At 42.4% G+C, this 27993-nt stretch overlaps 2 protein-coding genes across 2 annotated transcripts; one reads left to right on the top strand and one right to left on the bottom strand.

Annotated features, from left to right (window-relative positions):
- Positions 1–1014: 1014 nt before the first annotated feature.
- Positions 1015–2619, bottom strand: dctpp1 (dCTP pyrophosphatase 1). The gene has a single exon (XM_080462659.1). It carries the CDS (start codon positions 2507–2509, stop codon positions 2000–2002), a length of 510 nt encoding a protein of 169 aa, XP_080318785.1. The 5' UTR covers positions 2510–2619; the 3' UTR covers positions 1015–1999.
- Positions 2620–2747: 128 nt separating this feature from the next.
- On the top strand, positions 2748–27750 carry gatb (glutamyl-tRNA(Gln) amidotransferase, subunit B). The gene is made up of 13 exons (XM_080462658.1): positions 2748–2903; positions 5841–5994; positions 6083–6196; positions 13384–13582; positions 14920–15042; positions 15157–15270; positions 18421–18505; positions 19108–19152; positions 20512–20704; positions 20948–21081; positions 26934–27012; positions 27135–27269; positions 27361–27750. Exons 1-13 carry the CDS (start codon positions 2758–2760, stop codon positions 27484–27486), a joined length of 1647 nt encoding a protein of 548 aa, XP_080318784.1. The 5' UTR covers positions 2748–2757; the 3' UTR covers positions 27487–27750.
- Positions 27751–27993: the final 243 nt, after the last annotated feature.

Here is a 27993-nt window from a genome sequence, read left to right as displayed (position 1 = left end):
ATTACCGGTAGAGCACATCATGTTGCAATAAGGCTCACAGTACAATGCAGAATTCTGCTGTAACTGATGGTTGTGGACAGAAAGCCGTAGAAAAGTACCACTTTTAAATTGCAGATAAAACTATGTGCCAATGCTTGATTAACACATGTATGACAGACAGTGGCTATCCTGCGTCATCTGATCCGTACTGAAACACCATGTTCTTGGTCTTGCTGTTAGCCTTCAGTTAAAGGAGCTCAGAAATAGGATAAAAAGACGTAAACATGTATTACATCACCACTGGAAAAGGAAGAAAATTGCACCACCAGGAGTTTGGATACACACCAAGGAAAGTTGACAGTTGCTCATTCTTAAGGTTGAAGCCGTGTCACCGCTTCTTAAGTGAAAGGCTGTTTGCTTTGCAGTCAGACTGGCCTCGTATGCAGAAGCATCTCAGGGATGTTCTTCCTCGCAGCGTGATGATGACTCATGCTTCCGGGTGAATACTAGGATAGACCGCCAAAGGTGACGTTTGTGTCTCCAAACACATTGAATGAGAAATCTGCCAGACGCGTTCCCCACTGTAGTGTGCCGAATGTCCCTTGCTTTGCACACACAAATGCGTTTTAAAATCTCCACAGGCAGGCGTATGTGGTGGCAGATCCTGCTCAATATCACATTTGCTTTTCACCCACTAATTCCTGTAGTAAATCCTGCCAGCTTGAATAAGATCATTCAGCTGAACGACTGCATCATGGGAAGGTAGAGCCGCGCAGCCACGAACTCTGTCCGTCTGAACCCCGGCTTTAAAGTCAAGCACAGGGATTGGTGATTAACAGGCAAAATTAGAAACACAACAATAGAACTATGTAACTGCAGTCTGTCACTCAGAAAAGGAAACGGCAAGTGACTACAAATTTAAATCATCTATGCAGCTTCTGTATGGCTTCGTCAAATTTAGGGGCCCCGACACTACAACTTTAAGTTTTCATCAAAAAGGATATTGGATTAATTGAACTACAACAGTTTAAAAGATGGATTTATTGGTAACCAGTGTGTCAGACAAATAATGTATATATGCCAAAGATTGACTAAAAGCACATCTATGGCATTCAGGCTGTACATTCACACTTCTGGAGTTACTTGGGATATTTTTGGGGTGGAACAACATTATCATTCAAATCATATGTGATACTGAAGAAGTCTGCAATTTCAATGGGGAAAGACTGATAATAAATATCAAAGTGGATAGGAGTTTAAACAAATGCAGTGTAATAAAACAGCCCCCATCTTACGATCCCCAAAATAATTTTCAATTTTTTTTTTTTGTTATACAACATAAATCAACAGAAACCCTCACACTGTATCCACTCCAATTATTTTTTTATATTGTCAGAACACCAATATAGCTGCTTACGCTCACCACCGGAAAACCGCCTGTTCTGTAAGCAATCTCCATCTGTTCAAATCACCTTTAAAAAGAAAGTGAATAAACCAATCGGGTGTTTATAAGCCACTTTTACTTGAGGAAAAAAAATGTAACAGTTGTTGTGAAAGCAAAACATCCATATCTGGTACAGCTGAGGATAATTTCTCAGCAAAACAAAACACAAAACCAAGCATTACACATGTGCTTCTTTCCAGCTGTACTTCCCATGCCAGTGTAAGTCAATCACTTGCTTCAGCTTCCAGATGTTAGTCCACTGTCAAGACTCCTACACATGACCAAAAATGTTCCATTTTGAATATTTTAAACATGATCCTCAATGAAGGCGATTCACAAGAGAGACATTTTCTGACAATGTGTCACATCTCACATGGACTCAAAGAATAAAAAGATGGGATTTAAACGTTAAAAAAGTTAAAGAAAACCCAGAGAGTGGCTTTGCATAGGCTACTTTCCCAGAAAACACACCGCTTTGAAGAGTGCAACGTGAACACGGTTTGAACCCTGGGAGTGAAACGTTCCGGGTAAAGAAGCACAGCAGCTCCAGAACTGATCGCAGCCATCGTCCCCAGCTCAGTCTTTGTACTCCGTGTACTTCTTGGCCGACCCGTGCACCTTGCTGGCGGGGTATTTCAATCTGTTCAGGGCCATTTTCCGCAGCACCGCTTGGGGCAGATCGACGCGGCACTTCTCCGCGAGCTCCACCAGGTAGATGAGCACGTCGCTCAGCTCGTGCGCCAGCTGCTCGCGCTCGGACTCGGTCCAGCCCGGCAGGCCCTCGGCCACCTCGCCCCGCCACTGGAACAGCTCCGACACCTCCCCCACCTCGCCCACCATGGCCAGCAGCAGGTTGCGAGGCTGGTGGAACTGGTTCCAGTCCCTCTCGTCTGTGAACTCGGCCTGCAGGCGCCGAATATCCTCGATGGTGGGCTGGGGGCTGAAGGTGAAGCTCTGCGGCTGGGACACCTCCGCCGCGGCTCCATTCACCACAAATGAGTGTGATTTGGAAGAATTCTCACTGTTTCCGTTTGTAGTTACTTCTTCTTTCACCCCGCACGCAGCTTTTCCATTTGTTGCCATCATGATGAGAAAATGTCAGAAAGTGCAGCGTGAAACACGTTTAAAGTGGGGTAAACAATCGGCTTCCCCGCGACATGTGAAGAAGTCCCGCCAGTTGTCAAACAGGAAATGACGTAAGTGAACCAGGACGCGGAAACACCCACAGGTTGGGTATTGTAGTTTTTAGAAATGAAGCTGCCTCGTAGACACACGTAATGATTCTCATTTAAAAACTACAACTCCCATCATCGTTTCCACGTAAGGGAAAAAAGATGGCGGCGTCCTGTGTAACAGCAAGTGAACTACTACAGAATATAAGACATATATCAATACTTTATCCTAATACGGCGTATGTGATCAGACGTATTAGCACAACAAACTCACAATGCGACAGTCAACTGCAGCCGAGAGGCAGAAGGTAAGAGAAGCGACTCAGAAAAGAGGTGAAATCTTTGTTTACCTTCAGGGATCATGAAGATGTGTGTCTGCTGCAGGTCACGGTGATGCTGCCTGAGCTTTGTGAAGCGCAGGCAACAACACATATTCAGTCAAATAAACTGGATCTGGAACTGAAAGAAGTTCTCGAAAACGGCCCCTTTTATTGGGCTAGAATCACGATTTTAATAATAATTTAAAAAAATAAAAAAAAGACGACATGCATAAATTGTTTTGGGTTGACTTATATTATGTCAATTGCCTAATCAATAAATCAGTTAAGCTCTGCAAATCCTGGCAGCAAAAGTATGACGACTCACTCTTCCATCAAATTTACTCCTGAAATATAAATGTTGCCTTTCTGATTATTATTTCGTAAAAAGCTGTATGTGTTTATCTGTAATGTTTTGTGAGTTTGTTTGTTTCTTCTTTACGGCACTGTTCTGTACCTTGATGCATATATCCAGGATTTGTAGATTGTACCTTTGCTTGTATTTATGACCCTGTACTGGCTGCTACTGGCCAAGTCCTCCTTGCAAAGACATCAAGCAGGGTAACATTTATTGAACAACAAATGCGTGTGTTGTCACTTAATATATCCTCATACTCGTACAATCACAGTCCTCCCATTGTGAACCCTTAACACACTGTCATTGGAACCATATATTTTTTTATCCATTTAAAAAAACGTTTGTTTTTTTTAAATTTCCTGTGCAAAGTTGTCTTGCTTGCTACACCGATAAACCTGTAAAGGAAAGAAATCTGGAAGAAAATTTTTTTTAAAATAGAATATCACCAGCTATTGTACCAGAGATCTGGGTAGTCCTCGTTTGCCAATTTATTCTTCCAGTTCACTTTATTTCCAGTATTGTACTTTCTTCTCTAATCCTTTTTTTTGGTGTAAATCTTAGATACATTTCAGATCACGAAATTCCACAATGGATGTTTGCACGAGACTAAATCTGCTGGTTTTAGTGATTTTATTCTTCTTCCAACAGACAACTCCCATAAAGTAACACAGAACTGGAGTCATATGTTCAAATTAATATGTTGGTGAATCTGATAACAGTCCTGTAAAATGCCCCCCCCCCCCCCCCCCCCCCCCAAAAAAAAGAATAAACGAAAAGAAAGAAATCTGAGAAATAGCCTCCAACCAAAAGACAGATTTGTAGATTTATCATCTAATGCCCCTCAAATTATCTGCTCTCTGAATTTGAAAGACTATATCAAACAAGTTGCAGCTCCAAGAGCTGTAATACGCTGGTTACACACAGATGTTTCACTCTTATCTGCTTATGTCATCCATAATAACGCATAGTTGTTGGGCAAAAACTATAACAATGAAAGGATGCGTCATGTTTCCTCAACCCACAAATATTTGCCTGCTGACACTTGATAGCTCAGAGACTTTTTGAATAGCTCACATGGTATGTTTTTCTTAATAGTGGTCAGTACAAACATTGACTTAACATTAAAATGATAAAATATAATACAAACATTAACGGAGATGACCTCGAACAAAATTTCACAAATGTGCTCAGTTTTTCTAAATTTATCAAGAAAGGCCATTATAAAAGGTTCATGAACATGTTAATTGACTTGAAATGTTGAAACAAATTGAGATGATATATGATAAATATATGTATTTCCTCTCATGGTGCATCATTGTTAATAAATGCTTGAGCTTCTTCTAATGCATGAAAGTTTATTGACTGTGAGGTTGAGACCTAAAACTAATTATTCAGGACATATTACTCAGTTCTCGTGAATCTACAAGTTTACAAAAAGTTTCATGACACCTGTGGACGTTCTACAAGAAGATCATAAAATATATTCCTGGGGATGATGCCACCTACATTGGCTCACTGATTACTGGACACACACAGTGGACCAACTTTAGTTAAAAGAAAAAAAAAATTGTTAAAAATGTAAATGTGCAGGAAAGGGTTTATCCTACAGGGTCACTGGGGGTCTGGAGCCAATTGCATTATTGCACTATGAGCAAAGGCAGGGTGCACACCAGCCTGTCACAGGGCAAACAGAGAGAAAGACATTCATACACTCACACACACATTCACACGAACAGACACTTTAGGGTCACCCATTAACCTCAAATGTATGTTTCTGACTGGGAGATAACAGACTACCTAAAGAAACACCACAGACAGGGAAAAGTACATGGATATGAAGCGAGCGTGCTCAACCACCACACCACTGTGTAGTCCAGCTGAGGTCAATGTGGGTCAAATCAATAACAGGATATAATTCAGTATATTGGTGAGAAGAAGAAAAATAAAGGGATTTCGTCTCTTTGCATGGGTTTCAAGCAGCAAATCATCATTTTTAAACACCCTGGGCTTAGCACAACACTAAATTGTATAAAATCAATATTCAACACACTGATTAAAAGGTTATTGTTTATTGATGAAGGTCATTGGAGCCAGAAAAAGGGTCCATCTACCCAACTGTAGTGTTATTCTGTGCATACTGAAGTTCAATAGTAACAAGAAGCCATGTTATTCTACATAGGAATAGGAGAAGCTGATGTGCTCCAGGGCCCCTGCAGGATCATCTGTCATGCTTCACATGATGCTAGATGAGACTGATTGACAGGCGACAGGAGCCATTCAAACATATGTCTTCAGGGTGTTGTTTAAAGTATGAGAGTCGGGTGCTCATTTGTATGCATACTGACTGTTTTCAGGTTGTTTGTTTTAGTTGTTTCTCCTCGCTTAAATGTCAGAACCTGTTTAGGCTTCACCTGCAGGAGGAAATCACAGCACTTTCTGATGGAGGCCTTACCTCCCACACGCATTTTCTGTTGTCGTGGTCCACAGTTACTTTTCTGGCAGACTTTTCCTCTCCTCAGGCCAGCAGGGCTGGTGGAGTTTCTTTCATGTCCGTCTCCCATGTGCCTCAGCTCTCCCCAGCAGCTGGTTGGCGTGGTGGGCCTGGAAGTCCATGCCCAGATCAACTCCAACACCAAGCTGTTCTCCTCCTCTCCGTCTCGCTTCTCGGCTCCTCCAAACTCCCTGGTCTCCTTCTTTGATGCATCCTTACCTGGCACATTACCCGTAAGTCATGTTTAGTGGAGGCAAGTCTAAGATAAAGTTGCTTTTTTGGTTTTTTTAAGAACACTATCTTTTCCTCGCGTATCACCAGGCCCTGAACAAACGGTGTGTCGAAGCAGCAGTGATGACAGGGCTGGCTCTCAACTGCACCATAAATAAGAAGTCACTTTTTGACAGGAAGCACTACTTTTATGCTGACCTGCCTGTGAGTATTGATCTGTTCCTCCTGAAATTGTCCCATTGTGTGAAGGAAAAGGAGTCGGCGGTTACCGTCGCTCAAAAACAGCAGCACAGATGAATTAAATATTGGCCTTTATTTCATCACATATCATTCCTTTCATATGAGTTGTCTTGGTCTCCCCCCTCCTCCTCCTCCTCCTCCTCCTCCTCCCCCTCCCCCGCTGCAGTACTCCGTGAACTCCCTTGGCCACGAACTCCAATTTAGCGTAGAGAACAAATCTTGCTGAAGCAGCAGAAATGCTTTTTTCCCCACACGTAGAGACAAATGTCTGCGAACAAGAACCACACTTTTTACTTACCAGCTCATTTCCTCCTGTGTTGTTCCAATTTTGCACTATCCACAGGTCATTTCCTTCTCCCAGCCTCGGCAGCTTATAATTTGGGAGTTGCGTTCCTTCATTCACATAATTCGAGTCATTATTGGAGTCGTAAAAAAGCTGAGAAGAGTTGTCTTAGTGTATATCGGAGCACATACAGCTGCTGCGAATTCTTCGTGCAAATAATCAAGTATGAAAATTAAACTCTGAATAAAAATCAGTTTGGGGAGCAGATCGCTTGGATCTCCAGTGATTATAAATAATGAGCGTTACTCAGAAACAAAACCATTTTCCTTAAGTGGAAGTTGTTTGCTAATGCTTCCAATCTCATTCCTAATTGAAACACCTATTACTGTTACAACCGAGTAAACCCTTTAAAGCAATATTCATTAACTTGGACACTATGAGAGAAGAACAAACTGTACAGGCAACCCTTGAAGTATTATCCTCTTGTTAGCATGGCGCAACGTTTGGAATTAGGTTTCAGTCCATCGAGGGAAGGTGAATCAATATTCACTCACTTCTTTCCTGTCTCACCAATCACTACTAGTCCAGCTGTTCTGCCACTTAGATCTTTAATGAGTAAGCTACAGGTGAACTGCAGCACTTGACCACACAGCAGCGCTCTGAAAGCCTTTGTGTCGCTCCGATGTGTTTAAACCTGATGGAAACCTTTACATTTCATCTCGGTTGGTAAGAGTGGAGCAGCTCTGCGAGTATTACCAGCTCCGTCTGAGTATGGAGCTGCTTGTCGAGGCTGAAGCGTTAATGATTCATATCTTACAAAACTAGAGACTAATTGTCATAGATCGATATAGAAAAATTAATCAAGTTGCGGGCCGTTCTGTTTGGAGTTTGCTTCTCCCAGTGTCCAAAAATATGCATTTCAGGCTAATTGGAAATTGTGTATTTGCATGTGTGTGTGTGTTTGTTTTCCACTCGATCGATAATAGATAATGGACAAGTGATAAAAGATCAGCTGAATGCTAAAAGGCTCAAGCAAGAGATTTAAAGGACAGTGGAGTTGGGGCGTTTTAGGTTTGTCAAGAGAATTTTGAACTCTTAAAAAAAAAAAAAAGAAAGTAAAACTCTTAATTTAATATGATTTTAATTTATAACAAAATTGTGCTGTGAACTAAGACTGCTGTGCAGCACCGACCCATGAGCCCTGTCTCTTCAAGAAGCAGAATATTACATGCGTTTGGTGAGATACTGTTCCTGTTCCTGTCTTTTGTCTGGTAATGAAATTTAAATTGTCAATTTCAAATCTTGCAGCGGAGCAGAGATGAGTAAATGTGTGCCCTGGGAAGAAAAGAAAAAAAAACAACCATAATGTTCAAAATAAAAACAAAAGATTACATTTAACTACTCACCAGCCACTGAGGATAATGGGTTTCCAAAAGTTACCAGCTCAACAGCTGCAACTTTTTTGTTAGGAAATTAGGATGTTATCTGATTATAATTGAGCACTGTTTTGCCATTTATCCCCAAAGCAAAATGTACAACTCATTTCAATTTATTCATTCATTTCGTGTATTTTTCATATCAAAATAATTCTTAATTGGTATTCTAAAATGTTTTAAAAAAATAAATATTAGTTTTAAACGCATCCTGTTTATCATGATTTCTGCCAAAAATTATACTGAAAGAGACATGTTTGAAAAATAAATAATACATTGGTCCGTGCTTGTTGTGGTTTTACAATTGACTGCTGTGAAAGAATAAAATCAACACTTTAGCCCCATTGACATGAGTGGAAATTTGTGTGTGTGTCAGTCTTGACAACATGTGGAATGAACCAGGTTCAAGTGGTAGTGTTAGAGATGTTTCTTAAAAAAATAAATAAAAAAAGAAGCCTTCTTTGACACGGATCCCGCCATTAAACGGTCATGCCCATGTAATGTTCCCTGTTCCCTCTGTAATGGGGCGCTCGCATCAGGAGGTTTCACAACCTCCGAGAGCCGCGGGGTAATTTTACCACCATCATGAGTGACATTTCAAGGCCTGGATGGAAAAGACAAAATGTCATGAGTGCTCTACGGTGGCCAGCTTCAGAGAGCTCTCTATTAATATATCTTAAAACTCTCCAAAGAAAGGTCTTGGAGAATTTAGAATTTTAAAATTCTGTCTCCCCATGGTAAGATATTATGCTAAAACAGCTGCAGGCAAGGTAATGAGAAGGGTAATTATGGACCAAAGAACCGAGGAGGCAAATTTTCTTTTCTTTAGCAGCGTTTCCATGAAATTTCCCACAGAAATGGTTTAAAGTGAGAATAACCTCCCGGAGTAGTAAGTGACGCACAGAATAAGACCTTTACCAATGATTTTATTGCAAAATGTTTTATTACTGTATCACGCTGAAACGAGCGAGCTCATCTTAATATCTCTGGTGGGGCTGCTTGATTCTCTGATCTGATGTGACTGTGTTGTGTCGAGGCGTGATGGAGCACAAGCGCTTTCTGCAGACTGTGGCAGATGGAGTTTCTCCTGTTTAATTTTTAGAGAATTACTGGTTATCACATAGTGGCAGCAGTGCATGTTTTAATTAACAATGCAAATGATACATTATCTCCCCGACAGTCGTCCGCGTAGCTCGCAATTCCCTCACAATCCGCCCCCCCCCCTTTCCAGAAGCATCAAGCTTATTCCTGGGTTCTTGTGTGTTTACAGGAGTTTGCGTCATCTCCTTTAATTCGTTCTCGGCGGCCGACGCTGGCGCCAGAGGGACGATAATACTTGATTACAAATATTAGTTTTCTCTGAGATTTCCCAGAAAACTCATGACGGGGTTGGGTTGAGCCTGAATCATAATGTTATAATTCAGTGTGTGCATGATGCTCAATTCCTGCTGCTGAGTGGTTAGAACCATTTAGTTTCCATTAGTCCCATCGGCTGCTCAAAGATTGATGAATTTCAGTGTTGTACAAAGCAGCTTGACAAACCGAGAAAAGATGACGGGATGTTTTTCACATTCGACCTCATGTTTTGGTGTAACCTGCACTCGTAAAGGCAAACGGAAGCAGGGCCGAGAGGGAAATTATCCCAACTCTTAAAAGCACAATTGTAAATTGTGTTGTACATTATTGATATGTTCCACTAGGAATCCTTGATTGCATTTTGGAAAACATCACAGTTCCTCATTAAATGATTAATGCTGCTTTCCTACCAGCACCCCTTCCCTTCTTTCAATTGAAATGGCAGCCAGGACACATGTATAAAGTTTTTAACAGCTCTTTTAATAACATGCCTCAGCAGCTCAACGCTAATCTAAATAATTACAATTTCCTTGAGATATTAAGTTTGCAAATAAACAGACGTGGCCCGACCACTGAAGCTTTGGAAAGTGCTTAATGGAAGGGATGGAATTTGTTTTTTGACCTCTGTGGTTTGGTGGGGGGGGGGGTCTGTTTACAACAGCGAGGAGACAACCGAGTCCTGTTTGCTTTATGACTTTGAAGTGTGTGTGTGAGTGTGTGTTTAAGGACTTGTTTTTCTTATTGAACATCGGGACTCGTGGGATCATGGGGACAAAAATGGAAGTCTCCTTTTTTAAATATCTATATATTTCGGATTAAAGACATGTTTCGGGGTTTAATTACTGTTAGTAATGGCTGGTAAGGTAATTAATATATCTCTATATCCCATTGTATTGTCCCCACGTCTTCAAGTATGTCCCCATGCCATGTTGAACCTCATCTTTTTACAATTTCGAACATCATTCATTTAATTTTCACTCCACAGTTGAATCGGAATTCATCGGGCTTGAGATTGTCATTGTCGAGAAGCGGGCAGAAGCCGTGGACATGGTTGACATTTTTACGAGCCAACTGTGCTGAACATGCTTAATGAGGGTTACACAACCCCACAAGCCCATACTCGAAGACACTGCTGCAGAAAAGACGCAGACTCGTCCCCTCGAAGGTGCAGATGCATTAGAGAACGAAGAAGAGAACCAGAAAAAAGGAAAAAACATTCTTTTTCACACAAAATGACTTTGTATGCAAGATTAAAAAAAAAAAAGAAGAAAAAGAGGAAATATGATGCAATTTAATTTTGTTAAGTTTTTTTGTAATTAGAGATAAATGAGATGAAAGAAGAATTTTAATGAGGCGAAAAGTACTAAAGAGCATCTTTCATTTTAACAGAAACACACACATTACAATGATTCTCAATGAAAATGTCGCTCCGCATTTTAATGAGACAATAAATGGCAAAATATGTGTTATTTTAGTTCAATGCAGCGTATTGTTTTATCACAGGAGTGTTAGAAAAAAATATTTAAATGATCTATTTTAATAAATTGTTAGTTTTATTATTTACACTTTTTTTTATGTCTTCCCTTCTCAATGAATAAAAGGAAATAGCCAGATTTTCTCTGCTCGAACATCGTCTCAGCATCCAGTTTGGATTCAGGGTAATAGACGTCTCAGAGCACCTCACACACTCACGTTTACACACACTGGGAGCTTCAGTGTTTTACTCAAGGACACATGACGACAGAGATGGGGATCGAACCATTACTCCTGGATTTGGAAAAAGAATCGGAGCTACCACTTGACCAACGCTACTGGTGCAATGCTGACAACTCACGGCAACTGGGCTTGGTATAAAAACCTGCAGCAGGGGGAAGCTGCAGTTAGTGGTACGTCTGGTTTTAATCAGCCGTTATGCTAAGGTCAGGCACCTCAGGGCCACCGCTTAGCATCACCCCTGTCAGATGTGTGCTAAAAACGTTGGGGATTGTATTTAAAAATCAAAGGGAGACGGGGGTCACAGGAGCTTCTCATTAAGCCTCGGTCTGCTCTGAGAGTGTAACCGGGAGAGCTTAATGTGGCAACCAGGATTACATTTACAGCAACCATGCCTCATTCAGGAGGTGATTTATTAGGCGAGGATTTTCCTCCTTTGTACAGATGCTCCCCATTGTAGAGTGTGGCACGCCTCAGCACCGCGGAGACATTTTTGAATGGCATTGACGAAACCCACCAAAAGATTAAGCAAGAAATAGCGGATTTCTGATAAGCTGCATCAGTATTGAGAAAATCCTGCAGATTTGAAGACGAAAACCAGCAAGAGGAGCAGAAATTGAAAAAGAAAATCGCTCAGTCTTTTTTTTTTTTTTTCTTTCAGTCCTGTTTTAAGAGGAAGAGGTGATGGATTGTGTCCATTCAGCACGTTGTACTGAAGGCCGGTGTCTCTTCTCTCTCTCTCTCTCTCTCTCTCTCTCTCTCTCTCTCTCTCTCTCTCTCTCTCTCTCTCTCTCTCTCTCTCTCTCTCTCTCTCTCTCTCTCTCTCTCTCTCTCTCTCTCTCTCTCTCTCTCTCTCTCTCTCTCTCTCTTTAGCATAAGTATGATTAATCTTTGGTGCTTGTGATGTGGTTGCCACGGCAACGCGGGAAATTAATACTTGGGGCAACAGATTCTTTTAGTAATAGACAAGCACATAAAATATTTATTCTTGTGCTTTTTGCTGAAACCTTGACTTGAACGGCAGCACTCTCTCCGCATTATAATGAGCGGGCGGCCAATCAGAAGGCCGAGTGGTTAATTGATGCCTGGCTCTCACATGAAGCGATGATAACGAGCTCCAGCACACACTCGCCACTGCAACATCAGGATTCAACAGCAAGAGTCCAGTTAGAACGGCATCCTCCTTACTTATTCTGATGTATTGCATTTTGGAAGAAAAAAAAACAAAAAGTGTTCATCCATCTTCTATACTACTTTATCAAAGTCAGAGCCGCGAGATGCGGCAGCCGATCCCAGCTGACTATGGGTGAGGACCCGTCAGCAGTTCATCACAGCCTGCAGGGGGAATCCAGAGAATGCAGAGGAACCTCAAACTCACACACAGGGAGAACATTAAGACCACTGACCCAATAAGAGGCCCGACTGAGTGTTTGTATACTCGTTCAAATACAAGTATTTAACATATTGACTTTATTTGATTTAGTGACATTAATATTGTTTCACTACGTTTACTCTATTTGTATATTTCAGAACTTTAAAACTCTTTTTTTTTTTTTGTTTGAATGTTTGAACCTCTTGTTTGTTTGGAAGCTACCTCGTAAAATAAAAGCTTGATAGTGAACTGGCTAGACGAATAAAACGTCCAACAATCGCCAATTATATTTATTCAACTGTAAGTCGTATTACTGTGGTTGTGAATGGAATATTAAATAAATAGCTGATCTAACAAACAATGGATGTTGTTGAGTACTACACAGGGGCCAAAACACGTTTTTATTCTGGAAATGTGACTGTAACAGATCACATTTTAGATTAAATATTCCAGTCTCCAATGCAGTGGGTAAATATTGAAAGAGCAGGACTTTTCTTTTCATGTTAATTAGAACTTTTACAAAAAAGAAAATATTATCACTACTCACTGGAGAGATTATATCTCTGATTTGGTCTGGGAGTGGCTTGGCTTCTCCCAGGGGAGTTGGAGGGAGTTGCAAGGGACAGAGATATCTCAACTTTTTTGCTCTCTATACAACCTCATACAGACTATAGGTGGATGGATGGATGGATGGATGGATGGATGGATGGATGGATGGATGGATCAAAATTACTTTGTTGTATTTATTATAGAATGCTTAACCTTTGAATTGTTGCATTATATTTCAGTCATATACAGCTGCCAACTTCCTAGTTTAAAGCAGTGGTTCTTGGTATTTTAACCCCAGAAGACCTCAGATCAGGGAGAGTGGTGCTACACTAAAATAATAAACCTTTAGTGCTGAATTTCATTATATGGGGGAGTGACGTGTTTTGAGGTTCTTTCACAACTTTGTCATCCAGACGGTTGAATCAGAATATATCCCACTTTTCAGGCTGGATACCAGATCACCCAGCAACGTCGGCCCATTGCAGTAGATGGCGTACTGAGCTACAGCCTCCTGGGAGGAAAGACACGGAACCAGGTGATCAGAAAAAGTGTCCACATCAAACAGATCCAGCTGGAGCAGGACAGCGGGAAGAGTCTTCACGACGACGTCCGCAGCCAAACACTCATTGACCTCAACAGAGCAGGTAACCCGAAGAGGAACAAACCTCTGTGCTGGGTTTACAAGCAATAATGTACTGACGTCCTGGAGCCAAATCCTGGTCAAGGTTTGTGGACTGTAACTGAAACCCATCCAGGTGTGATGAGAGACTTTTGTTAATCACAGTGATCATGAGCACTGAACATTATTTGAAATGGGGCTGTCATATTATGTAGACAAGAAATATTCTTTGGCACTGTGTGTCATCTGTCTTCTGTTCCCGCCAGAAGCATTTCATCTGAGCACTTTTGTTGTTTCCTGTCGTTTATCTTGTTTTTTCTGCCCTGGCCCAGACATTAATGAAATGATTAGGATGCTCTATCGAGTAAAATTTTCATTGGTTAGTTGCTCAATTTATGTAGATTAATTGCACATTTCTTCCATTCTTGAAATTTTGTTATTTGCAGAGAATGGATGCAAAGTGCATAGAAACATAATTCATTACATTTCAGTTTTTTGTGTTATGTAATCTGTTCAAGATACTCTGCAACCCTACTTTGAGGTCAACCAATGTGGCTTTGAAAGTACAGTATATCAGACGTCCCACTCGTGCACTGTTACAGATGGAAGAGCAGGTCATTTTCCAATCCCGCAATTTTCAATACAGTTTCCTGTGTCATTCTGTAGACGTGTCTTTGAGCATGACACCGAACCCCAACTTCTTAACAGTAGTCTGAGAGCAACTCGCATGTCAGCCATCATCAATGGTGGAAACCAACTCAAGAAAAAAATGAGAAATATGTTCTGGCAAGAACATTGCATACTTAATAAAGATAATAAAAAGATAAACTTAATAAAAGAAAGATGTGGGGAAAAAAGTGAACTTACCTATTGACCACACCCATTTCGAATTTCTGACTGATCAGACAGTGGTTGTCGGAGACCACAATGGAAACGTGTTTTTCTCAGATGATGTGTTGAAAACAAGCTGCAAAAAATCTCCCAAAGCAGGTCAGATAGAAAAGAAGAGCATCATTGTTTTGTCTCAGCTCCGAGACAAAACAATAACTATTTACATAAATACATATCAACTTCAGTTATTCTTGAAATATTTGTAAGTTATAAGTTGTTGTCAAAAAAAAAAAAAAAGAAACGGTTTTTATAATCACCAAAGAGTGAATAAACATGTGAAAAGACGTTGGAAAACTTTTAAGAATGTATGTTCCTCTCCAGTAGATCACCATCTTTCCTACTTAACTCCGGTAGAGAACCTTGTGAGGCTTAAAGTTGCTTGGCGAAGCGAGCGCTGTCGAGGTTTGTAACGGAGCTCCATGAGATGGATACCTGTGAGATGTAACACGCGGCTGCTTTCACATGCGTCAGGTGTAGGTCTAATGGAGCTGGTGATGGAGCCAGACATGAGCTGTGGAGAGGAGGCCGCCGCAGCTGTCAGAGAGCTCCAGCTCATCCTGCAGACCCTGGGCACCTGTCATGGCAACATGTCTGGTATGGAAATCGCTCTCAGCCCCTCCCGCTTTCTCACTTTTTTTTTTTTTTTTGCACTCCTAACCCTGCACTTATATCTCACTCCGCATGCATCTTTTGCCGCGCTCTGCTCAGAGGGGCAGCTGAGAGTGGACGCTAACGTGTCGGTGCACAGACCCGGAGAGCCGCTGGGCGTCAGGACGGAGGTGAAGAACATCAACAGCGCCCGATACCTGGCCAGAGCCATAGGTGAGCCCGCAAAGAAAGTTTCAAACCGCCAATGGATTGCAGGTGGACACGACCAGTGCGGCAGGCTTTCAGAGGATGTTCTTTATTTCACACCGTGTGAAACTTTTTTTTCTTCCTCGGCTGACATTTGCATGCAGTGTCACCCTGAAGTAATCACTTGGAGTCTGTGTAATCCACCTGGCAGTAAATACTGGAGTGTAGCGAATTAATCAAGAGTCGTACTTGAAAGGAAAAGTTTGATGTTTTGGGGAAATGTGCGTCTTCTTTGCTCTTTTACCAGGGGCTGAATTATAAACAGTGGTTTAGAGGTAGCTGCAGGAAGACTAAGCCAGAATAATGAGCTTCATTTTTCATGGTGGGTCAGATTGCTTCAGTTTTTAGAATCTCTGGGGCGAGGAGAGAACCGACAAATTCTGATGATGACTTAAAGTTTGGATTTTCATCGAGTGGTTCTGATCATGGCTGTATGGTTGTGTGTAGCGGTTTGCAGTCTCTCCTCACATGTGGAAAATCCCTGGGTTGAGTCAGGGTTTTTCTTTTGTTGTTTTTTTAGTCTTAGTTTTTTTAGTTCCCCCTCTGAATTCATCGGTTTTCCCCCACAAAGACATATGCTTGGGGTTAAATGTTGACTCTAATAATGAGTGTGAGCGTCGGGATCTGACAGGATGTGTAACAACCAACATTGTAAACATGTTGCCGTTTTTCAGTGGAATAAACCCCAAAATGTAATAACTTGCGTTGGTGTAATAAAAAATTTGATGCATTATTGTAATAACATTTAGTCAATAATTTAACAAGTGTATTAGATATATTGAAATAAATGCAGTTGATAATGTTATTCTACCTAAATAGGACTGTATATCCTGAAAAGAGCTTTTTTACATGTTTTGTGCAGTTTGCTTATCAAAAATGGGTATAGTGAATGGCATAACCGTCATGTTCAATCATTCAGGATACGTACTATGGAGTACTCTTTCTCAATTCCGTTTGTAAAAATCTTTTACTATTTTATTACGTCAATGGCAAGTTAGTATGTTATTGGCAGTTATAAGTTGCCAGAAAGTGCTTATTAGAATGAGGTCATGGAGACTTTGTGCTTCTTGGTACTACTTTTAAAGAGTTTTCTTTTAAATTAAAAGAACTGCAACTCCAGGAAAAATATTATTTACACAGTTAGCCCGAAACGTAGTGCGCCGTGTTATTTTGGGGAATTCTGAGGAAGGCGTGGCACGTTTTTCACGTTATGTCAGGGCTTTCTACGGATGAAATGTGGACGTCGGACCAATTTGAAGCAGGTTTATGCCTCACAGGGCCACCAGAAGTGAAGGCAATCATTGTATCCTGAGACTTTTGCTGGGTGCAGACATACTTCTTCATTTCTTTTTCGGTGGCAGAGCTTGTAGAAGGTGTTCCGTCGTTGATTGCTCAGACTCGAATGAAACTCCCCTCCGGGCTCGGAGTCGGCTTCCTCCCAGACCGTGCGCGCCGTGGCAGACCGGAGGAGAACGCAACGCGTCGGGTCCACAAACTGTCACACGCCACACGGGACAAGCCGCGATTGAACGTGATGAAACGGCTACCATACACCGTTACACGCCGTGAGAATCGTGACGAAGTCGCGGCGCGACGTGATAAAACGCGAAGCAACCGTGATAGAACGCGTCACTTCCTGTAAGCCTCCTGTCCCACTGCGGACCACCTCCAAGTTCTATTACGGCCAATTATGTGTAGACCGCGCTTCATCACGGTTCTCACGGCGCCGTTTCATCACGTTCAATCGCGGCTTGCCACGGCGCGCACGGTCCGGGAGGAAGCCGACTCCGAGCCCGGAGGGGAGTTTAGTTCGAGTCTGAGCAATCAGCGACAGAACACCTTCTACAAGCTCTGCCACCCAAAAAGAAATGAAGAGGTATGTATGCACCCATCAAAACTCTCAGGATACACTGATTGCCTTCGCTTCTGGTGGCCCTGTGAGGCATAAACCTGCTTCAAATTGGTCCGACGTCCACATTTCATCCGTAGAAAGCCTTGACAGAACGTGAAAAACGTGCCACGCCTTCCTCAGAATTCCCCAAAATCCCACGGCGAACTACGTTTCGAGCAAACGGGGCTGCAGTGAACATAGTGTAAACGTACCTTTAGTCATTTTGTTGATGCTTACGGTCAATTAACTCGAGTTATGTTTCACGTCTTCACTGCATCAGTCTCAGTGTTTAAATTGTCGACCCAAAGTACCGAAGATTGCTGCAGCATTGCAGCAGATATGCAGCAATAGATGGTTAATTTAACTTAGCACAAAGACTGGAAACTAAAGACAACAACAATCTGCTTCCCTGCACCTCCAAAGCTCAGCAATTAACTTTTCCAATCCATAGTAAGCGGTTATATAGCAGACTTATTTCTTGCTGGGAACAGCTCCCTTTGTATTTAAGATTAGAAGATAGTCTCACAGTGCCGGAAGAAACTTTACTGGACAGTTTGCTTCTCCTGTTAACCTTTGCTTCAATTGGTAAAGAAATATCTCTTTTCTCCTTTTCATTAATTTGACAACTGAAGAGCAGCACAGAAAACCAGAACCGCAGTGTGCAAAAGCTTTCCCCCCCGTTTTTGTAACAGTAATGCTTAAAAATGGGCTCGTTTTCTTTTACATCGAAGAAGAGCTTTATGAGGAGATGCTAGGAGGCTTAGCTGATGCTGGCAGTGACTCGTGAGGCACAGGTTTCAGACTGACAGCCATTCATAAACAATTAGCAGTGTGATAGCAGCATGTGATGCTCAGCTGACTTCTCCCAGCTGCTCACAGGAAAAGAGGCAGATTCGATGTCAGCTGGAACTTTGCTGGCTGGTGATTGACAAAAAGTCCCAGTGAGAGAATTTCCGCATTTGACATGCAGGTTTTTAAAAGCGGGGTTTTGACATGCAACGCGTTGCTGTGTTTGAATTATTTATCAATAAACTTGTATCACGTTCACTCTGCAGCTGAGCTGATATTTAAAAGTCACGGAGGAAAACATCGTTTATCAGAATTATGCCGTAGCAGCAGTCACAGACCCGAGGATTGCCAGTAAATAACAGCAGGTGTTTGGCATTTACCACCAAATTGTATTTGTGCACGGTTTCTCTGTTCATGTGGTCCTTTATGTCCGCCAGACTACGAGATCCAGAGGCAGATTGAAGTCCTGCAGAAAGGGGGAACGGTTCACAACGAGACCCGGGCGTACGACTCCAAATTGGGGTGAGAGCATGAAAAAGCAGCGCATGTCGCGCCAAGATTTAGCCACTGCAACAACCTCTGACTGCGATCTCTGCCTGGTTCGTTAGTCCTGCACTTTGCTGTGGACGCACCATCATGGTAATGATGATGAATAGAGTCGTTTGGGTGCCGCCGTCGCCCGGTGTTATCTGTGAGCAATGTGCTACTCGCAAGCTCATGAGCTCGCCGAACGATCCGGCTCCCACACCGCTGAGGCCTTGCATGTTTTGAGTTACACAGCGAAGCGTCTTAAACAATAGTGCGTGGTGGCCTGTGAATTTGAATTTGATTGATTTGAAGACAAACGAGCTGCCAGAACACAATCCCCACACGCATGTTCACATTCCTCGTTTGATGAGTTTTTTCCAGTATTCTTCAGCAGTTGTTTGATCTGCTAATGATTTTCTATAAATTTTCTTGAAAACTAAAGAAAATGGCCGATAACGTAACATTTTGATCCAACAACATTTAGAGACTCCGAGATACCCAGATGCCTTCAATAGAAAACAAAGCAAAGAAGGAGGTTTGCTTCTTGTTTATGTATTACAATGTGAATTCTTTACTGTTTACATCTCTTCTTTCAGGGAGACCACTCCTATGAGAGACAAAGAGGGTCTTCAGGACTACAGGTGAGGGGGACAATGCTAATATGTCACTGAAAATATCAAATCTTGGAATCCCAAAAAATCACATGGCTGGATTGTACATTTGATGGGTTTTTTGTTTTGTTTTTTGAAATTCAAGACAATACATACCCTCTTTTCAACAGAAATATTGTTTATTTCTCTCCTATCCATTTAATCTAGAGACATAATCTAATCTATAAATATAGCAAATCTAAACTTGTCCATATATTAATCTGATCTTTAATGTAATATATCTACTAAACTATTTATTAATAGTCTGCTTAATCAACCAAACTAATCTCTCTATTAATCTTAATCTATCTACTGATTATTATAATATGATCCATCCACAAAACCAACCTCTTGAATAATAATATTTTTTCGAAAAACCCATTAGTTTTATCCAGTGTTTTTGCAGCCGTGGTTCTTCGAAGCTGCTGTTTTACATGTTTTCAGTGTTTCACTGCTGCAACATACCTGAGAGAACTAAACAGATTGTAATGAAGCTTCTGCAGAGCTCAGGATGACAGCCCCATTCATTTGAATCAAAGATGTGTATCTGGTAAGAAGTCAAATAACTGATGTGCAGCAGTGCTCAAAGTTATAAATATTACCAGGTTTTTGGTTTTTTTTTTGCTGAAATTGTTGACAGTTCCTGGGTGTTTTTTTTGTAACTCGTGTTTTCACAGTTTGGTCTAAAGGCGTAAAAATGATCCTGCTCCCACCTCGGATGCCGTGTTGATGTGTTGAAGCATCCTTGCTGATAATGTGCTATAAATATTAAAATGCATTGCACATTGAACAATTAAATGCAGTATGGTGTTTTCCTAATGAAAAATGTTGTTGTAAAGCCGTTTGTTGTTTTTTAAAATGATTACACACACGCTATTAATGGTCAGGTTTTAAAAGCAGATCTGGTAGAGCTTGGATGTTTGTTTTTCACTATATTTGTAATAACTGCATTGTGTTGCATGTTTCTATGTGTGAGGGTAAGATTGTCCTGCCCACATTGGGATCTGAGGATTGACAACTTGCTGCAAAGAATTACACAGGATTTACTCGAGGCCTGAACCTCTGGTGTGCAGTGTGTGTGTGTGCGTGTGTGTGTGTGTGTGTGTGTGTGTGTGTGTGTTTTGGTTTGGGTGGAAGAATGATAGACAGGCAGGTTTAAGGCTGATGGAGTCAAATGATTAGGAGAACAAGTGAAATGTGTCAAGCGCAGTGTCGAGAGGGCTATTAGTATCCCAACAAAAGCCAGCCCCCCTTCTCTCAGGGCTTATCTGTACTGCTGATAAAGCATTCACCCTCCCTTACCCACTTTTCTTCTGCTCACCTCGCCTCACCTCTGCTGCCTTCCCTCAGGTTCATGCCGGAGCCCAACCTGCCCCCTCTGATTGTGTATGAGGATAACGCATCACTGCCCACTGGCATCGATGCGTGCCAGACGGTGGTGGTGCAGAAGATAAAAGAAGCCCTGCCAGAGCTGCCCGGTGTCAAAAGAGACAGGCTGGTGGAGACATACGGCATCCTGCCCGAGCACAGCTTCACCCTAGTGGTGAGTTTCCAAGCAAGTAAAAACAACCGGTGAGAAGGAGAGAGAGAGAGAGAGAGAGAGGCTCCTTCACTCCATAACTCCCCCTGTATCTTTATTTTAATTGGCATCCTTTTAAATCTGAGTGGAGGTCACTAGGATACACTTCTGCGAGACGCAGCTGTGTACCGATGAACTCTTTTGGGCTGATTTCATCCTGATTAGATGATATGCATGCAAAGTAATGAAGTCATGTTCGTGCTGCAGAACGAGGACGGGCTGGTGGAGTACTTCGAGGCTCTGCTGAAGGCGACAAAGAAAGAATCCAGGAAGGTGGTTGGCTGGGTGACAAGTGACCTGCTGGGTCACCTCAAACAGCACGATATGAGCGTGAGCCAGAGGTGAGAAGTACGCAGACAAATCACTCCCTTTAATAGCTTCAACCTTATGCCCTGTGCTCGTCTTTTATAGTTGGATATCTTTTGTGATATCCTGCTGCAAAGTCAAGTATTATGATTTACAAATACTTGTGAGGGGCTTTTTGCAAAGTTCTGTGTCATCTTCAATATGATGACTAAACCAACCTGTTCAATTGATTGTGAACATCTAGGGCCATCGTGATTCAAATTCTGAATATTGATTACTGCAGTTCGCCAAAATGTGTATTAATGCAGCGTTTTTCTCACAACATCTTAACTAAATGAACAGAGAAGGACTCTGCTGAGTGTCTACCTTCTATTTGTTCAGTGTCCCACGACTGTTACAGCCAATAATGTAATAATGGTCAATAACATAACATTCATATTAAAGTCAATAATGTAACAATTTGTCAATAATGTAAGAAAATATAAAGATTTATTACAACTATAGTTGAGCGTGTCACAATCATATTTCCTCAATGAAACAATATAGTGACTATAGATTCCAGAATAGTTAAGAAATATTCTTCAATAGAAGTCACTCATCTCCCAAATTGTGTTAGTCAATTTATCCTTTTGAAGTGCCACAAAATGCTGCATCCAGGGTTTGATTTATGTGAGGGGGGAGAAAAAAAAACTGGTTTCATTTGGGAAATACTTGGTCATTTTGTTCATCAGGTACGGGAAGTTTGTCTCTATATTCTGGTGACTGTTGCATCAGAGACGTCACTACCAAGAAACACACGATAACATACATTGATCTCCTTTAACAAATTCATACAAGCACATCAGAGCTTGGTCAAATTGATAATACCAAAAGCTTAGCACATAAGGAAGAGTTTTGGGGAGGCAGGTGGGGGGATCGGTGCTGGCAGCAAACTGGGCTGGCACGTGTGTTAACAGCAGTGTGAATTTACAGTTCAGCCAGAATTTGCCCGGCAGAATTTAGCGGCGTGGATTGGCCAAAAGCAAGAAGGGAGGGAGATGCAGGAAATGGCCCGGTCTGGGTTGTAAACATGAAGTGCAGGAACTCGGCAAATGACAAACAGTCCAAAATGATCAAACATTTTACTGTCATTAGCTTTTGTCACTGTCCGCACACTCCCTGCAGCCAATACGGCATCAGTGCAGCATTGTCTACGTGAATGAACCATATGTGACGATGATTGTGTGAGGGGCTGAAGTCCATGTCCGAGTTTTACGTTTTCCCCACAAGTCTGAGGCGTTCTTTGTCCAGAATTGTAAGAACAATAAAAAAAAAAAATTTCATGTCTGTTGTAAAAGTTTTGTCCAATTTAGGGATTGTGATCAAATCCCAACCTTGACATGCACAATGGCTCATTAGGACAAACCTCAACAAATACTGAACTGCTTCCTCTGTCTTTCTTTCCCAGAGGAGGTTTGCGCTGAATAATTGAGTGTGTTGTCACAAACATGAAGCCATTTTATCTTGTGCGGTATAGCTTTGAGAATAATGCTTCTTTATGGATCCAAACATAAAAGTCTAGCAGACTGTGTTTGAATAACAGATTCTCAACTACCAGTATACAACCCTAACATATGAGTTCATAAATAATTTGACTCTTCTAAAAATCGTTGCGTCTCCCTGATAGAAGCCCCCGCGACAGTCTGACAGTCTCAGTGAAAAAGCTTGCTTCAACAAATCAAATGACATCAGTAAATCAGCACTTCCTGAGGTGCTGTTTTGATCCCTATTGGAGAAACTCATGCCGGAACAAGTTGCATTTCCTGAAGGATTATGAGGTCTGGCAGAAGCTGATTTCTCACTTAATCGGTGAAGGTTTTTTAAAGTATGTACAGTTTCCTCAAAAAATATTGGAATGGCAAGGTCGATTCTTTTGTTTTTGTTGTATGCTGAAGGCATTTGTGTTTCAGATCAAAACATGAATATGAGACAAAAGTTCAGAATTCCAGCTTTTATTTCACGGTATTTCCATCTAGATATGTTAAACGACTCAGGACAGAGCACTTTTTGTTTGAATCCACCGGTCAACACAGCCGTGGTGTTAAAATCCAAGTTATCGACAGAAGGTCTGTGTCATCATGGTGTCGTCAACAGATTTGACTATGATGTTTGTGTTACGAATGGGTGAGCGGGTTTAGTTGAGGAGGGGGCCCGAGGACACGGCCTTGGGGTGCGCCTGCCGTCAGGATGACTAGATGGTGTGTAAGAGCTGCCATGATTGCGTCCTCTGTCGGCCTGTCGGCCCTGCAAACATTCTATTGTTAATCATAGTTTACAGGTCAGACTTTAATGTTATGTGGACTCATCTTTCATCTACTAATATTTTGCTAATTGGGTTCAAAACTATTCTCCCGTGGTTTTTAATAATATGCTTTCAAATGTTTAGCCTTTTGTTGACCCCGTCCTAACTTTAGGGGATTTGTATTGCTGTCTCCAGATGTCATACAAGTGGAAAATGTCTTACTTTCAGCCTGCTACCCACGCATTGAAGTGGATGAAATCTAGATTGTGAGATTGTCAAGTTTTTGTAATTTGTTGTACAAATCATCCGAACCTATTTGGGATAGGAATTGAACCTTTTTTTTTTTTTTTTTGCATTCTGTTGAATTTGAAGAAGTTGTTTCAATACCTTTCACACTTTGAAAGTCGTCTCCCAGTATTTCTCTTCCTACTGTGACACTAACTATTGGCCACATCTCTCAACCCTCCATTTTGACTTTTTTTTTTTTAAGTGATAGTTTAATACTTTTTGAGGAGTCGAGTCCTGCTGAGTTTGGCTGCAAAGCGCCATGACAGTTTGTTTTTAAGAGGTAAAAGCTTGATGGTAAAGACTGATTTCATAGTTGTTGAAATTAAAATAAATTTGCTGACGTCGACATAGTTGCTGTTATTTTATCCTCCGTTCCCAGACTGTTATGAGGGATATGTGTGTGTGAGTAAATCACCAAGTAGCCGGTGTTTATTCATGCATAATGTTGCATTCGCTTTGGTTGAAAGGAGGAGAATTGGGGGGGGGGGGGGGGGGGGGTGCTGAGACAGACTGGCTGACGGGATCATCTAAAGCCCAGGCCATTACGAAACAGAGTCATATAAAGTACTGGAGAGAAACAATACGAGTATGTGGAGCCCTGGGGAGATGACTGGCAGTTTGATTGCCAAGAAGAAACACAGCAACGATCTCCTTTCTTCGTGTAATTATGGGAAATATCAAAGCTTTGCTTCTGCCGCTCGGCCGGGACAGACCAGATTTATTTGAGCTCATTTGGCTCGAAGCCGTCGAGTCAAATTAATGCAAAAGAGACATCTGGAGGCATATTGGCATGTTGGATCGGACAGCAAGCGAGGTCAAGTTTCAGACATGCCATTAAGGTACGTTTACTACACGGCAGCCCCGTTTACCCGAAAGGTAGTGCGCCGTGGGATTTGGGGGAATTCTGAGGAAGACGTTTTTCAGGTTCTGTCAAGATTTTCTACGGATGAAATGTGGACGTCGAGCCATTTTGAAAACACGTCTATGCTTCAAAGAACCACCAAAAGTGAAGGCAGTCATAGTGCATACATACCTCTTCGTTTCTTTTTCGGTGGCAGAGCTTGTAGAAGGTCGTTGATTGCTTAGACTCCAATGAAACGGGTCCACAAACCGTCACACGCCGGGACAAGCCGCAACTGAACGTGATGAAACGGCTACTTTACACCGTTACACGCCGCGAGAACCGTGACGAAGTCGCGGTGCGACGTGATAAAACGCGAAGCAACCGCGATAGAACGCGCACTAAACGTCACTTCCTGTTAGCCTCCCGTCCCACTGCGGACCGCCTCCAAGTTCTATTACGGCGATTTACGTGCTGCCACGTTTTGTTACGGGCTACTAAGTTTCTCATCGGCGCCGACGCAAATTTTTTTGACAGTTTAAAAATCTGGCACGGCGCCCCTCGGCAATCACGACCTGTTACGTTTGCCCATCCCGTCCCTCTGCGTTGTCTCACGTCCATCACGTTTTGTCCACCGTCTGGCCTGAAACAAGCTGCTGTGGCTACCGGGAACATCGTGTAAATGTACCGTAAACTGTCAAAACATTTATCGCAGCATCTAATTGGCCGTAATAGAAGTTGGAGGCGGTCCGTAGTGGGACGGGAGGCTTACAGGAAGTGACGTCGGGTGCGCGTTCTATCGCGTCGCGACTTCCGTCACGGTTCTGAGGGCGTGTAACGGTGTAAAGTAGCCATTTCATCACGTTTAATCACGGCTTGCGTTGCGTTCTCCTCCGGTGTGCCACGGCGCGCAGGGTCTGGGAGGAAGCCTGCTCCGAGCCCGGAGGGGAGTTTCATTGGAGTCTGAGCAATCAACGACAGAACACCTTCTCCAAACGTGCCACGCCTTCCTCAGAATTCCCCAAAATCCCACGGCGCACTACGTTTCGGGCAAACGGGGCTGCCGTGAACATCGTGTAAACGTACCTTAAGGAGCTCGACCGGACGCTCCGACCAGCTCCGACGTGTCGCTGCCTCAGTGGCAGGACGGAGAGGGGAACACGGTTATCACACATCTCATGACATGATGTGAAGGATAAAAATGTAGAAGATTGTAAAAACAAAGGAAGGATTTCTACTTCAACACCGAACTTGTTTGTTTGTTTGTTTGGCAAACCCCTTGTGATTTTACCTGCCTGCCGTTAATCTGAATGCAAATCACAGCACATTGTTGAAAGCTACAGAGCGTCTTGGTTATTCAGTGGTAAAGTCAAATATACTGATGACAGGAGTGTCGTCCGTTGTTGTGAGGTGTGTTTGCTCTTTGCTATCATGTGATCGGACAGATTATTAGGCGTGGTGCTTCTCTTATGATTGATCTTGTTTATCTACTTGTGTTGGCGATAGTTGTGGTCAAGCTCCGGCCTGAAGACAAAGACTGGGCGACCCAGACTCATCCCGTTCCTGCCGTGGTGTAATGTGCATAAACTCTTCTACTCTTTTCTAATATGGAAAGTATTTTGTAAACTCACAAGCGTCTGCTCGATTTCACACTATAAACCCTATTAGACAGCCTCAAAACGTTGGCATAAGGGTCCTCGTTTGTCGGCCTTGACTGCTTTAACACTGGATACTCTTGTTTACAAAGTAGAGGGAAAGTTCAAATGAGCTCCACTGCATCTCTGAATGATTCATCAGTGTTTCTTAGTCGTGGCGTCAAATATGGCTATCGGAGTGGTGCATTGCTCTCGTGAAAGCTGACTTGACGAGACGGAAACGGATCCCTCTGTGCATAAACTGTGATCGAGCTCCAGACCGAAGACTGTTTGAAAACACACCTGAAATCAAAAATAACAATATCATCCACCGTTAGACGCCAATCCGACTGCTGACTGCCGTTGTGTTTTTCAAACACGCCTATCGATCCTGCTGCTGTCTGATGCTACAAAAATCGAATAAACGCTGACAAAACACTCCCGACTAAGACAACTTTCTCTCTGGATATTTTGGACAAAAGCAAACCAAGTGTACAGTGTTTTCCATCTTTGAAACAACAAAACAAACTCTTAGCATTGACTGAAGTCCTACACTGACACAATTTGTCCTCGTGACGTTGTTTTCTTGCAACCACTTTAGTTTGATTGTTTACGCAGACGTCCTGTGTATTTCTTTTTCTTCCGTTTACGGAAGACGGTTATTCCACCCGTTGGCCGAAGGAATAAATGAGCAGAGAAAAATATTATAATTACATTACAAATGTTGGTTTTACTGTAATGACACTCCCATTGTGTCTCTCCCCATCTCCTCTACCATTTGAATAATTAATTCAAGTCCATCTATCGAGCAGTAATGAAATCATCCGTTTAATTTGATTCCAGCCCAATCTCCGCTCCTGCCCTGGCTGAGCTGCTGGAGCTCCAGGAAACGGGACACATCTCCTCTTCGGCTGCCAAGCAGGTCAGTCGGCTGCACAGAGAGCACAATTATCCCCTTCTGTCTGTCAAAACCTCCAACCCGGCCAGGGTCGGTTTGTATTCTGCTTCTCACTGCATCCCGCGCCGTTCCGCGTGCCCTCCTAGGTGTTCCAGGACATGTGGAGGTCACCGGGGAAGACGGCTCTGCAGATCATCCAGGAGCAGGACCTGGCCCTCGTTAGTGACGCTGAACATCTGCGTCACATCTGCCAGAAGGTGTTGGACGCGCATCCCAACGAGGTGCAAGCTCTCAAATAAAATCTTGCATGTGGTTGGAAAGTTATTTTTGCACACGAGTTTGAGATGTTCCGTTTGTCATGCCGCTCTGTAGGTTGACGCCATTAGAAACGGGAATAAGAAGGTCCTGAACAAGCTGATGGGGCTGGTGAAGAAAGAGACCAAGGGGAGAGCTGATCCAGTTCTGTTGAGGGCGATTCTGCAGGAAAAGACTTCATGAGGGTCCGACTCTTCTGAACCTGCTGGATCACTAACTGCACATCAGCATTTTACCCGACGTCAGAAAAATCTTGCCGTTTCGTCTCTGAGTAACCAAGGCCACATCCTGCCATAAAACACAGGCCAACTAGTGTGATGACAGAGTAGAAAAAGCCATCACAACAGAAGACAGTGTAAATATTTGAACAAGGCAATACTCTGCAACACATTACTGTCTGTATTTATGCGTTTGAAAAGAAATAAAGCTTTTTCACTATCCACTGTCATTGTTTCACCATTTGCTTTTTTTTTTTTTTTTAATTTACGTGCCCCATGACGTATTGAAATGCACGTCCTCACACGGTAAGAAAATATTTGATGTGGCCTTGATGTGCAGTTTTCCTCTGCGGTGAGTCAAAGGCTCTGAGGACGAGTAGAGAGGGTGAGCTTCGAGTGTTATTTCTCTTCAAGGACCTGTGTGTGATTTTAAGTAACCCTTTCCAATATAACTTAATGTACCACTGGCTTC

The sequence above is a fragment of the Lipophrys pholis genome, assembly GCF_963383615.2.
Source record: "Lipophrys pholis genome assembly, chromosome: 5".
Taxonomy (NCBI): Eukaryota; Metazoa; Chordata; class Actinopteri; order Blenniiformes; family Blenniidae; genus Lipophrys; species Lipophrys pholis.
This window is presented reverse-complemented; position numbering and strand designations above follow the sequence as displayed.

Coding starts and splice junctions, on each gene's coding strand:
- dctpp1 (XM_080462659.1), bottom strand. CDS start 2,509: ATGATGGCAACAAATGGAAAAGCTGCGTGCGGGGTGAAAGAAGAAGTA.
- gatb (XM_080462658.1), top strand. CDS start 2,758: ATGGCGGCGTCCTGTGTAACAGCAAGTGAACTACTACAGAATATAAGA. Junction 5,995..6,082: donor CCTTACCTGGCACATTACCC/GTAAGTCATGTT, acceptor GCGTATCACCAG/GCCCTGAACAAACGGTGTGT. Junction 19,153..20,511: donor GAGGGTCTTCAGGACTACAG/GTGAGGGGGACA, acceptor GCCTTCCCTCAG/GTTCATGCCGGAGCCCAACC.